We start from the raw sequence: 13,250 nt of genomic DNA, 5'->3' as shown, positions 1-13,250 counted from the left end.
GCTTGTATTTGGAGTGCATTGGTCCGAGCCGAACTACCTCGAGTTGGAGTGAACTAGATTGGACTATCAGGTTTTTGTATGTCCCTAGTTTATTTGGTCCCCTCTATACATGTTACTCTCTCTTTGTTTTAATATAACAACTAGAATTAATTAATTTATAAACTTTAAAAAATTAATTAAATTGTTATAATATAAAAATTAGATGATTAATTTATAAATTTTAAAAATTAATTAAACTAGTTATTTATAAGACAGATGTCTTGATTTATTTATAATATTTTTTCTAGTCATGCAGATTATAACTTCTCTTTAATAAAAAGTTGCTTTGCTGTGTGTAGTTTATATGGACATTTAAAAAAAATTATAAATTTAAGAAATTGGGTGGATAGGAGATCAAAATAAATCTTTTATCTAATTTTTGTATTTACTACCAGGAAAAATGTATAGTCAAGAGCCCAGTGTCCACCACTCATTCCTTGCCAGTTTCATAAATACGTATGTTATAATCCGTCCATGTAATTTGTCTTTATAATTCCAGCTTCTTTCTCTCAATTATTGGTTATAATGTAGGCTAATTGTGCAACTTTGATATGTTGTTTCTCGGAGCTGAGAAATCTACTCTCATTTGACCCCCCCTTCGCATAGGTAACCCACCACCGTCCAAATTATTATCTGCTGTTTAAAATAGAAGTCTTTAATCTATAATACCAGAATATTACTATAAATTGTAAAATATATAGTAACCCATGCTAATTATATACTATGACTGATAATTCTTTTTTTAAAAATTGTATTTTCCACAATTTTTTTTTACTAAAGCATAGCTATCCTCCTACTTAAAATAGTTCTATTCGAAGTACTGTTTAGCACTAAATGTAGGTACTTCTCTCAGTAAGAATTAAAATTTTAATTTATCACGTTACGAGGGATTAATTTTTTTTACTGGACCTAATCTCGTTGATTCGGGAATGAACATAATTACGAGAAGATATCACTTTTTCTGCAAAATAACTGAATGGGCCATAAATGTACGGGCTTTTGTAAGGCAAATGTTTGAAAAGTATGCGGCGGGCTGTGACGCCATTACATCCCCACAGATGATTGGTAAGAATTAAAATAAATAATAATCACAATAATTACAATCCCCCTTTTAACTTTCTCCCATCACTGTGCCCTTTAATAGCATCTCCCATTTCGTCGCATCACTTACATCCTATGTCATGCGCTCACCCCTATTCCCCCCTTCCCTCATCATCATCATCATACTAATACTAATACTAATACTAATAATAATAATAATAATAATTGCCTCAATCCTCAATCCAACCCCAATTCATCACAACATACGACATATAGCAATTTCTCAATTTCCTTCTCTAATTAACTGGAATTAAAATTTCTTGGCGCCTTTTCTTTTCTTTTTTCTGTTTGAATAAAAACCAGTGTGGTTACTTCACTTGTCTGAGAGTCAAGGGATGGTCCCTAGAAGGCCACAAAAAACCAAGAGAGAGACTGAGAAAAAAAGAAAGGACGCTGCTTTTAATTTTGAGAGAGAGAGAGCCATCACGCACACGCAGAGATCTGATAACAAATCCTGGGCACAGCAGATACAACCTGTGTGGCTGGCTAGACTTTGCAAAAACCAAGTACACTTCACTCTTCTTCTACAAACCCATTCACTCATCTATTATACTCTCTCAAGTCTCCTAGGACCACCTCTGCAACGTCTGGTCCTGTGGGAGGTTGGGATCAGCGTTGGATCGAGATCAGACGGTGGATGATTCTTGCTTTTGCCAGCTGCTGTATGGCTAAATTAGTTATTGTGGCAGGGTGGACCAAGCTATATGAAATTTAGGACAGAGGGGTAGAGGGTGTGAAGTGTTTTTTTGGGGTGGGTTAGGAGACAGAGTGTGGTCCTGAGAAGTGGATCAATAATCATGAGCCGAAAGGAAGAAACTATGTTTGTTTCTGCGTTCCTTTTGTCAGTCGTTTTAGCTGCATTCCTACAAAACTCACTCGCTCTCAAGTTGCGTCCAAATGCAGGATGGGACTTGTGCATTGAAAATTTTGCACTGGATTTGGCCCCTTTTCTGTTTGTCTTGTTCTTCTGTTTTGTTTGTTGGCAAATATGATGGATGGGTGTGATCGTAATGATAGTAATAATACAATCCGTTTCATGAACCCACAAAAAGAAAGAAAGAAAGAAATAAATAAAGGAAAGGGAAATTGAATGGATTGGAGGGTGGCGTCAACTTTGGGTTCTGAAGCATTTTGAGAGGTGAAACGGACAGCGGGAGAGAGAGACCAGAGATAGAGACACAAGTGATGGCCATGATTGGATTGCATAGTGGATACATTGATTGTAGTATATCGGTGAGGATGAGTAGTGTTATGTCGTCTCTCTTTCTCGTGCCTTAGCTATTCCGCTTCGCTGGAAACAACTACACATTTCTCTTCTCCCAAAAACACAATTTATTGCATCACTTCCAAATTTAACTCATCCAATTTATTGACAAACCCAGCTTGCAAAATAATGAGACCACCTTGTATTGACTGTGAGGGGAAAATGAATAAAAAAAAAGGAAAATCCGTTGGTAGCTTACGGATCGGGGATTTGAACCCGACGTGAATCGAACACGCAACCTTCTGATCTGGAGTCAGACGCGCTACCATTGCGCCACGGATCCGCTGCTGGTGCTTTGGCTCCTTGTAAATCTACTTAGTAATTTTTTCAAGTTTTTGACACCGCTACTACTGTCTTTTTTCAAAATCAAAATAATCTGAGTACTTTGATTGTAAGATATATTATTCATGGAAGAATCATAAGATATTTCTCTTGATTTTCTCATGATAAATGATCTCCTTGCATTTTTTTTTTTGCATAACTCAGTTAGAATATTCTTAAATCATTTTGAGTTTGAGACTAATCTTTGTCAGACTGGAAGCGTTAAATTAAAATCCTCTTTAACAAGTATTTTTTTTGGGATTTAAATTTATATTTTCTTTCTTACAGGGATGATACCGTTTATCATCTCACTCTTTAGCTTCTTGTTGATCTCCTGGCACTTTAATTGCATATATTGAATATGGTTAGACTCTCTGTTTTTTGTTGGGTTATTATTTACAAGTTAGCTTCGCAAGCCCATGAAAGGCATCCAATGGGTGGGCTCAAGGAAAGGCCTGTTCAAATCCCTTACTTTCTCGCTTCCCTGGGCCGAATGTGGGCCCAAATAAGTGGGCTTTGTGAAGCCCATTGTGAGAAAAGTAAACACATTAACTAGTGAAGTGGGGCAAAATAATAGAAATGTTCATGTTTACTTATTAGCAGTGTCTCAATTAGAATTATTCTCAACAAAAAGATATGCGATAAAAGAAAAATATAAGCTTTTAAACTCACGTTTAGTTATGGGAGAATTACAATTTCAACAAGGTCTCAAAAAAAAAAAAATCACAGAAGTTGTCATTCTCACTATAAGAATTGTTATTATAGACTGTTGTTGTTATTGAGATTTTTTAATGATTATTTTTCTTTTATAGGATTTGGTTGTATTTTTTTTTTTTTAGTTATCCGCAGTGCTTGAACAACACAAGAGAGCCTGTGTCAACGGGAAAAAGAGGCAAATGCGTTATTATTATTATTATTAATTTATTATTTTGGCCAACGAAACACAAACGTTATTTGACTAGGGAGAAACATTGCCTTCTCATTTTTTCTGGGGTCATAATGGATGCCCAAAGCCGGAAGCCTCTCAAGGTCCACCTGGTCTCCTCCGGCGACTCGCCCGAGTTCGCTCTTCTGAATCAGGCATTGACTCGGACGTCACTCGTCGGACTCGACGCAGAGTGGAAGCCCATTCGAGCGCACCAAACATCCTTCCCCACTGTTTCCCTTCTTCAAATCGCCTGCCAACTCAACTCTGGGCTTGGAGACGTTGGGTCCGGAGACTCGGTGGTTTTTCTGCTGGACCTGTTCTCAATTCCTTTGTCCTTGCTATGGGAATCGCTGAGGAATTTACTTGCCTCTCCTGATATCTTGAAGCTAGGATTCAGGTTTAAGCAGGATTTAATATATCTCTCCTCCACTTTCTGTTCCCAAGGCTGCGATCCTGGTTTTGATGAGGTTAGCAGTTTGTTTAGTTTCCGAGAAAATGCGGGAAACTTATGATACTGATAGCTGAAACTATGAATGTTTTCTTCTGTTCTTATCTTGAACTTCGGCTGACCTCACTTTTGCGTTCATGTTTTGATGAACACGTTTAGTTTTCTGTGACATGCCAGTTTGAAGATATAAGTACGAATGATGGGTATTTTTGTCGATCACTATGGCTTGGATTATTACAGATACAGCCGTCGAATGCTTTCTGAGCTGAATCAATCTATTGGATACTAAATGGACAACAATTTTCCGGCCAGTTGGCCAGTCTTTGCAACCTTTAATGTCTGTAATTAGAAACTGCATATCGAATGACATTTTCTATCAAGTAATGAAAAAATATTTAGTCTCAGAATTTGAATTTGAATTAGAAGTTGCCACATTTAATGCTATAAAATTTTGTTCATTCGGGAATGATAATGACACAAAGGTCAAGCTGACTTGCTTCTTCGTAGAAGTTATGTCAAGAGATGAGTGACTCTTCTAATATTAAACGAGGCGAAAGTGATGCGTTTTCATATTAAGTGACATAACTTGCCTTTATTCCCTGCTCATTTCTGTCTCTTCTGAAGTTGCTGTTACTATCTATGTAAGAATGATGAAAATGGAACATGAGGTAGGCTATATGCCTTTAAGAAGGACGAAACCAGTGGATTTTTGGTATCAGATATACGTATAAGCTTGTGTTATCTGTGGTTGAAATTTATATGGACACTTTCTATGGACGATTTGTGCTTATATTTCATGTTTAATCGTGAATAGGTTGATCCATATGTGGATATTGCTAGCGTATACAATCACCTGCAGCATAAGAAACATGGGAGGAGCATATCAAAACAAATTAAAAGTTTATCAACTATTTGTGGAGAAGTATTGGGCTTTCCTCTCTCAAAGGTTTGCTTCGTAAACTAATTTACCTTACTTCATGCTCACCTTTTGGCTTTCCATCAAATACATTGATATGGTTCTGTATGGTGTGACTTGTGGGTCCAATGTCTCTGATATTTTTTCACATTGGAATGAAAGTGTATTCTTGAATCATATTCTCCAGGAAAAACTAAGCTTTAAATAAGTTACAGTGTGACATTTTGTCTTTCCTTTATTCTTCATGCTCAACCAAGACTTAATCTTGATGCTTGGGATTTTCCTTATATCATTATGTAAATTGATTTTCTGGTATCTGCTTCATCTCCATCCATATCTTTTCCAGCCTTCCTTCTTCTTTTTCTTCCTTACGTAAAAAGTTTAACCATTTTACACTGTTCTTTCTATCCTGTTTTCTATTACAATCAATTAATGGATGAGGTGTAGTGTGTGTATATATTTTGCATTATGACCATATCATTCCTTATTCACTGGGTTCAGTCCAATGATGTAGTAACTTTTAGCTTCAAAATGATCAATTGTTGAGTCTTAGTTCTACTTACCATCAAACATGTCGTCCTACATCAACATTATCAGACTGTGTTCATGTAGAAGTGATAGGTGTATTTTATTTAGGACATTAATATTGTTCCTTGTGTGCTTTCTAATTGAAACATGGACGTTCTCCTATTTGCAGGATTATATCTATCAGAATATCATAACTTTGTAAAGCCGATTTCGAAGAAATCAGTTACTCTGACATCAAAATAAGTACTACAAGCACAAAATCGATATTGTAAACGATCTAAATACAGTAAAAGACATAATTGTCCATATTTTTGCATTTTAATAGATACAGGATTTCTGTCAGCAGTAGAAGATCATCAGGGCAACTCTTGTTTATACTTTATACAAAGATGTGTTGCATTCCCTTGTATTTTCAGTTTCCACTCTCTGTTCAAATGAACTATTCAATTACTATTTTTTGTTAACGGAAATTGTATCATCTTTAGGAACTTCAATGTAGTGATTGGTCGTGTCGTCCTCTTACAGAAGAACAGATAACATATGCAGCCTTGGATGCTCATTGCTTGCTTGAAATATTCAATGTCTTCAGGGAAAAGATTTTGAAAGAAGGTTTGTCAAGCTTGAAGTTTTATGCAAAGAATAACTTGGAACAAATTTACAAGTCTGCAACTCTGGCATTGCATTGTTTACAGGATGGCATCAAAGAATTTCTTTTTTCTTTTCATGACTATTGTTCCTTTGAAATAATTTACTGGGCTTTATGCATGAGTGTTTTATCTTTAAGCTTGGTTTAGTGGGTCTATTTTTAAGCTTGTTCCTTTGAAATAATCTATTCATGCATGGTTTCTGGGAGCAGCAACCAAGAAATATATTTCATTACTTATTCTAGCATATCATATCACCAGAATCATGGATTGTGTTTAGTTTTATGCCTTGTCTGGAGTTGCATCAGATGTCAGAAATGCTTGCTTTGCCTTGGTAACTGAGTTACCTTGTGCTTCTTGGAATTCTTGTGCAAAGTTGTGGAGTTATCTGTTTTTTCAAATCTTGACTTAAGCATGATTTAGTACAGAGTAGTTTCTCATTTCTGCTTCCACGGTTGCCAAGGAAAGTGATTAGAACCCTGCGTCTGAATTGTCATAATTATTAGATATAAAAATTTTTAGAAATAATTGTTTCAAAATTTTAATTCATTGTTTGGTTGATGGATAATGTATAGTAGGAGAGGCATGACAAAAAAAATAGATGCAAACAAAAAAAAAAACTGATTATTTGATAGTTTGTCTGCCAACTCATCTCTTTGCTATCTTGAAGTTCTGGATGCTGATAATAGACCATATAAAATGAACTATCATTACATTTGTATCTATCTGCATCTTCCATTTTCTGTAGTCCTTTATTAGGTTTTCTCTTTGTGCTATGATATACAGTTGAAGTCAAATCCAGCAGACCACATGCCTACTTTTCCTTTTCTTCTCATGCATGATGTGTATGTGGTGCATTGATACATGTAAATTATGTGTGGACTTTTTCTGAAGGATTTTCTTATAGTCTGATCCCAGGATATATTGAGTTATTCTCCACTAGCCCATATATCGATTTCTTTGGTGAACTCTTTGCTGCAGGCAACTCTCTTGCTAACACAGCTGAATTGTCTAATCCTAGTGCGGCTCTTGGGTTGAAAGAGGTTTTCAGACAGCATGATGTGAGTAACAAGATTGTAAAACTGAGGTTTTGTGAAGCTTCGAGCATTGTCCAGGCTTCTGCTTATTCTGATGTTACTCGGATAACAACTGTACCAGGGGGAACAATTCCAAAAGCATCATATAAAAGTACCATGCCAATGGAAGAAATTTTGTTGAAAATTGTGAAAAAATATGGTGAGAGGATTCTGCTTAGGGAGTCTGACAAAATGCCAAAGACCTCAAAGAAAAAGGCAAAAAAGCGGTCATCTACTAATGGGATTTGCAAAGGAAAGCAGTTAGAGAAATTTGATGAGTGGCAAGGGGTCTCTCCTTGGGATCTATCAGTTGGAGGAGATGGATGTCCAAGGTTTCTTTGTGATGTCATGGTAAACATTGAAATCATGAACATTGGATGTTCCCTTCATAAATTCTTCAGGGTTTAGACTTTAGAGGTTTTAAGGATACTGTTAAATGTTAATCAACCAGTAGAGCTTGAGAGAAAAAACAAGGTTTCTTTATTAGTTATCAGTAAGCATTGTCACTTCGATCTGTTTGTGGATTTTTCTTTGTGGTGAATGTTCTATTTTAATGTGGGATCTGAATAAGCAATATAACATAGGATCTCACTTTGCTCAGGTTGAAGGCTTGGCAAAACATTTACGGTGTGTTGGGATAGATGCAGCAATTCCAAATTCAAAGAAACCTGAACCAAGGTTGTAGATACAGTACGTTTATTCTCTCTTCTGCGAGCCCTTTGCTATTGTTTAGAAGGCTGTTGTGATTGTATCTTGCTAATTTCAGGGAGTTGATAGAGCAAGCACGCAAAGACAAAAGAGTGTTGTTGACACGAGATGCCAAGTTGCTAAGACATGGATATCTGATAAAAAATCAAATATATAAAGTGAGGAGTCTTCTGAAAAATGAACAGCTACTTGAGGTATGTTCATTAGAATTACTCCACGAAATAGTTTGATAACGTACATATTCTTTACTTGCTAATTAGTTTAACAGCTTTATGTTATTGTGCACTATTTTTTATGATTTTAGGTCATCGAAACTTTTCAACTGAAAATTAGTGAGGATCAGCTGATGTCAAGGTGCACAAAGTGCAATGGGAGATTTATTCAGAAGCCACTGAGCACTGAAGAGGCTATTCAAGCCGCCAAGGGTTTTCAAAGAATTCCTTCTTGCCTATTTAACAAGAATTTAGAGTTTTGGCAGTGTATGGACTGTCACCAACTTTATTGGGAGGTACAACTTTTTACCATTTCAGTTTCTTCTTCTGAGATTTCCTATTCACTTCTTGACATAATTTCTTTTCATCGACATTTGATGGTCAATTTGTAATTTCAGAAGCATGGTTCCATGGCATGGATGGTTGTCAAGCGCAATTTTTTTAATCTTATTTGATTCATCAAGGGATTTCCTTAACTTGTATGCGTACATTTAATTGTTTGCATTTTGGCATTCCCTATTTTGAATGCATTGTGTTTCTCTGGATCACTTTGTGAGAAGGATCAAAGTCCAGTTACTTAAACATATTAAAGGACTATCTCACGGATCAATCAATGTGATTCTTTCTTCTTCTTTTTTTTTGGCTTTGCCAAAAGAATCTGATCTTGTCTCGGTGAACATCTTATGTGTTTCAGTCATTTGTTTAACCCGAACATATGTGAGTGTGAGGGAGGGAGGAGGTGCCCCCGGGGCTTTTTTTTTTGGGGGGGGGGGGGGGGGCGCCGGGGGGTGTTGCTTAGAAAGTATTTCTTTGTTATGGGATTCTTACCATGTGTACATGGATGTATGATGTTGTAGGCAACTTTCTAACATGCACCTACTGTGCCTGTCCTTTCTACAGGGAACCCAATACCATAATGCAGTACAGAAGTTCATTGACGTTTGCAAGTTGAGTGACTAATTGGAACATCATCGCGGATATGCACTTGAGTGATGCTGTCATCATCGCATGACTCCTTTGACGGCAAATGTTGTTTTCTTGAATATATTTGTCTCAGTTTATTCATGTAATATATATGTAAATCTTATATTCTACATCAAGTTGGATCACGGATTGGCCCACTTTCGATGTTGCGTATTCTTCTGAGTGGAAGCTTTCATTTCAATGGGGAAAAGCTGTATGCCAAAGTAGGAAATCTTAAAATATGCTGCAGCGTTCGCATGCGCTTCTTTGTGTAGTGATGAAAATCTCTGTCCGAATCATAAAATCAATTTCATGGGATTGCGTCGACTTATAACCAATGGACTCAGATTCGGTCGATGGAAGATGAACCTACGTCCACCTCATGTGACGGGCTGAGGTGGTGCAATTTTTTAAGGTGTGTTGCTTTTTCTTTTCTGCTAATTTGCCTCTTAGTGTTGCGAAATGCTACATCGTTCGGTCTCAGCCCAAGCGCTCTCCTCTAGTTCTCTTGACGAGAAAAGAATATATCAACATTATAAACCGTAAAATAAACAAGAAGAAAGAAGTGGGTGTGCGGTAGATAAGCTTGCTTTTTTTAACCCTGTGGAGTTGTGGTGGCCCATAATGCAATTTGGTACATGGTACGTAAACATGAAACAAAAGCACCCGGCTGGACGGCTTTAATGGTGGAATAATCTGATTCTTGAAAAGAGAATGTTTCAAGCTAATCATCATCTTGACCTGAAATTCTTTGGGAAGTTGTTGTTATGCATCATGTAAACAAAGCCTGAATTTCACTATTTCTCTTTTACCAAAAAGTGTGGTTTCAGACTTGATTGCATGTCGTGAAAACTCAGGTCTGTATGTTACCTGGCAGTTCAGTCTTCTCTCTGCTATAAATATATATATATATATATATATATATATTCATTTTAAAATTGAAGCTGGGCTGGGTCATCCTAAAGCACAAAACTTCAATGTAATTGGTGCTGCAATTTTTTAACTAGTCGAGGATTAGTTGTTAGGAAAAGCAGGAAACAGGTGGATATGTGGAAAACTCAACAACGAACGAGGTGTTGGCCAGGTAAAGAACCTTGAAGTTTATGTTGAGTAGATAGGACATGGTAGATTTTAAATACCTTTTGGGTCCCATTGGTTTTGCAGCAGCCGCTCTACATTGAGTCAGCAGCATGTTAATTCTGCCGAGTGGGTGGCCCCGCTTATGTTGGACCAGCCTACCAACAAGTCATTTTCTTGTAAAGATAGTTAAGACCCATAAGTGGAATGCCATTCTCATTAAGCGTAGCGATTTTTAAATTGCCATGCTTCTTTTGAGAAGGAAGTTTCATCTGAATCGTAATGGTATACACAAGGTTGGTTATCCTTCAGAAAAAAGGTTCATACGATAGAAAAGTAGAAGGGATTTATGCTGCTTTTTTATCTTCTACTTATTTGGCATGGCCTCACCATTTCAATAACTTGCTAATTGGAAACCCACCAATCATTTTTGAAAATAAAGCAGAGTTGTTTATGTCCTGTTTTATTATTATTATTTGTTAGAATCCCTTTATAACTAGACTGAGTTAAGGTGTGATATTGTTTATGATTTATGAATTTTATATTATATACTGATGATTTGGTTAATTGTTGGTTTGGCAAATACGAAATTTCATACGAATCATATCATTCCAGAAATTAATAAATTATTTCTCAGGCAACAAGAATTTGTCGGTTTATAAAATGAATAATATGGTGTGGAGCATTTAAAGATTATATTGAATGCATCAAACTGGTGAAAGAATTTCGTTCTGTAATAGCGTAGAAAATCCGGCCCTATAAAAAACTAAATTAAATACCGACCAAAGATTGGGAGACAGCGTAGAGAGCATAATAGGTGTTTTGATAAACTAGAGTTTTAGCAACGGCGTTTTGAGATTTTTGGGAAGCTCAACTTTATCTTAGAAGAAGAGGAAGTATATTTACTCACTTGGTGGTATCAAACCACAAGTCAATTGTCTAATGGACTTTTGACGTTAATATATAAAACACCAAACTACTTCTAAAATCAACTATATAATAATAATTAGATAAACGGTACTTTCAAAGCTAACAAAACGTCAAATGCCAAGCACTTTCTTGATTTCTATGCCTCGCCTTCACATTCCAAACTGATCCATGGGTATAATTGACTTTGACAGATCAAGAAGAAAAATCAATTGTACTACAATAAATTAAAATCCATTTAGTACGAAATATTAAAAATAAGATATAAGAATTGATATTAAAATTGAAAAAAATTATTAAACAGCATTTACTATGAGTAATTTCTTACCATACAGAATTAGCAATCCGATGTAGATGGGATGGGAAAATACTACTTCCTTTTATAGTATTTCTTAATCCTGTATATATGAGTTTACTTAATTCTAACAATTAATTTTTTATGTTAAATACTTTTTTAACATATTTTTTTAATTATAATTGACTTTGGCTGAGCATGAAAATCTATCAATTATGCTATAATAAATTACTTCACTTGCCCCTTTCTCACTGCATAGCTTATCCCCAATATATGATGCGGCTCTTGTGTTGCCGGGTGTGATAATATCAAATCGATAGATGATTTCACAAATTGCCATACCTCACTCGATAATCCAAATGTTAGCTCCAGAAAAAACTGCCACCAAACATATAAAGACACATTAACGGTTAAAAAGGTTACATTGTTTATAAGTCATTGACATTAAAGTGACTTCAGAGGCACAGGACAGCATATGAGAGACTCTTTTAATTGTCATAGAAGACAATTTTACTTTTCAATTGTTTGAACCGTACTGATATATGCTTTCACTCTTTTTTGCTGCAAATTCGTTTTTCAAGTAATGCAAAAAGAGATTACCGCCAATTGTGTTTAATATTTTTTATTCAAAGCGCGGAAAGTTATTTTGTCATAAAAATTTTAATTAACATACTGCTTTCATCACACTGTAATATCAAATTAAAAATATTTAAATTTTAAAAATAGTTTAATTTAAAAGGTTTGGAATGGCTTCACAAGGAAAATACTAAAAAATAAGAAAAAAATGAAATCCAACGGTGAAGCAGAAACCACGTATGGCACAAAACTAGAAGTGACAGGTGACAAGACAGGGACCCTCTCTCTCTCTCTCTCTCTCTCTCTGTGAGTTACGAATCTTACTTCACCGACAGCATTCGCTGTCACAGATGATATTAGGAGTTGCCACTTCCACATTCCCAAACAGCGAGCCCCCCCCCCCCCTTCGGCTCTTCACCCCCCTGCCCCCACCCGCACACCCCGGTTTCTTGCCACGTGTTCTTCCTCGCCTGAAGTTGACTGCTCCCCCATCTCGCCGCCGCCACCTCCGCCGCTTCAATTGCCCTCTTTTGACTCTCCGCCTCGACCTTTCGACTCGATTCTATCGCAGTGCGGTTCTCCTCTGCAAACCGCACATCGCTTTTTGGTCATTTTCGTTTCTCTTTCACTTTCGAATGCCATAAAATCCTTCTCATTCTACTTCATTAAAAAAATAATCATAAATTCAAGGAATATACACTTTCCACGCCTCCATAAAATATACAAGTAAAAGGTTGCGGTAATGTGAATCGTGGTTGGCATTTGCGCAACTGGTTTTTTTGGGGGGCAAAAAAACCCTTTCAAGCGAAGATCTTTTTAATTATTTTGGTAAATTAAATGAAAATTTAATTCTAACATCCATGATATCATGTTTGTAAAATTTTATGTAATTTTATATTATATATTAGTTTATAATTTAGATGAATCAATTTGATACAAAACGATTAACATGAAAAATGAAATCGATTAATATCTTATATTTAGGATAGAAATAATATAAATGATTAAACTTGGTTAAATTTTTCAAATTTTAATTAGCTTAATTTTTGTCTTAGCACAAAATCAGCAAATGATTTATATATTATTTTTCTGATTCTAAATATAAGAGTCACCTAGAGAGTTAATTTTATTTTAATATAAAATCTTAATCTATTTTATTTATTATGTTTATGCATTTCTTTTTAAACTAATTAATCTAACTTACAAATTAATATATAATCTAATATT

General features: G+C 35.7%; 1 protein-coding gene, 1 long non-coding RNA gene and 1 other non-coding gene across 3 annotated transcripts; 2 read left to right on the top strand and 1 right to left on the bottom strand.

The window, feature by feature from the left end:
* Positions 1–2,615: 2,615 nt before the first annotated feature.
* TRNAW-CCA (transfer RNA tryptophan (anticodon CCA)) lies at positions 2,616–2,687 on the bottom strand. Its single transcript has one exon. It is a non-coding gene; the product is annotated as a tRNA-Trp (tRNA).
* Positions 2,688–3,724: 1,037 nt separating this feature from the next.
* On the top strand, positions 3,725–9,479 carry LOC114761486 (uncharacterized). Its single transcript, XM_028950857.1, has 8 exons — positions 3,725–4,120; positions 4,916–5,047; positions 6,031–6,154; positions 7,171–7,616; positions 7,867–7,943; positions 8,032–8,167; positions 8,278–8,481; positions 9,086–9,479. The coding sequence occupies exons 1-8, from the start codon at positions 3,725–3,727 to the stop codon at positions 9,143–9,145; spliced, it is 1,575 nt and encodes a 524-aa protein (XP_028806690.1). The 3' UTR covers positions 9,146–9,479.
* Positions 9,480–10,077: 598 nt separating this feature from the next.
* On the top strand, positions 10,078–10,561 carry LOC114761489 (uncharacterized). The gene is made up of 2 exons (XR_003742160.1): positions 10,078–10,232; positions 10,313–10,561. It is a non-coding gene; the product is annotated as an uncharacterized LOC114761489 (long non-coding RNA).
* The last annotated feature ends 2,689 nt before the right edge of the window (positions 10,562–13,250 follow it).

This window comes from Neltuma alba, unplaced genomic scaffold, assembly GCF_004799145.2.
Source record: "Neltuma alba isolate B1F8T4 unplaced genomic scaffold, ASM479914v2 tig00011122_pilon, whole genome shotgun sequence".
NCBI lineage: Eukaryota > Viridiplantae > Streptophyta > Magnoliopsida > Fabales > Fabaceae > Neltuma > Neltuma alba.
The sequence above is the reverse complement of the archived record's forward strand: the minus strand, read 5'-3'. Positions and strand labels throughout refer to the sequence as shown.

Coding starts and splice junctions, on each gene's coding strand:
- LOC114761486 (XM_028950857.1), top strand. CDS start 3,725: ATGGATGCCCAAAGCCGGAAGCCTCTCAAGGTCCACCTGGTCTCCTCC. Junction 7,617..7,866: donor GGTTTCTTTGTGATGTCATG/GTAAACATTGAA, acceptor CACTTTGCTCAG/GTTGAAGGCTTGGCAAAACA. Junction 7,944..8,031: donor TCAAAGAAACCTGAACCAAG/GTTGTAGATACA, acceptor TGCTAATTTCAG/GGAGTTGATAGAGCAAGCAC.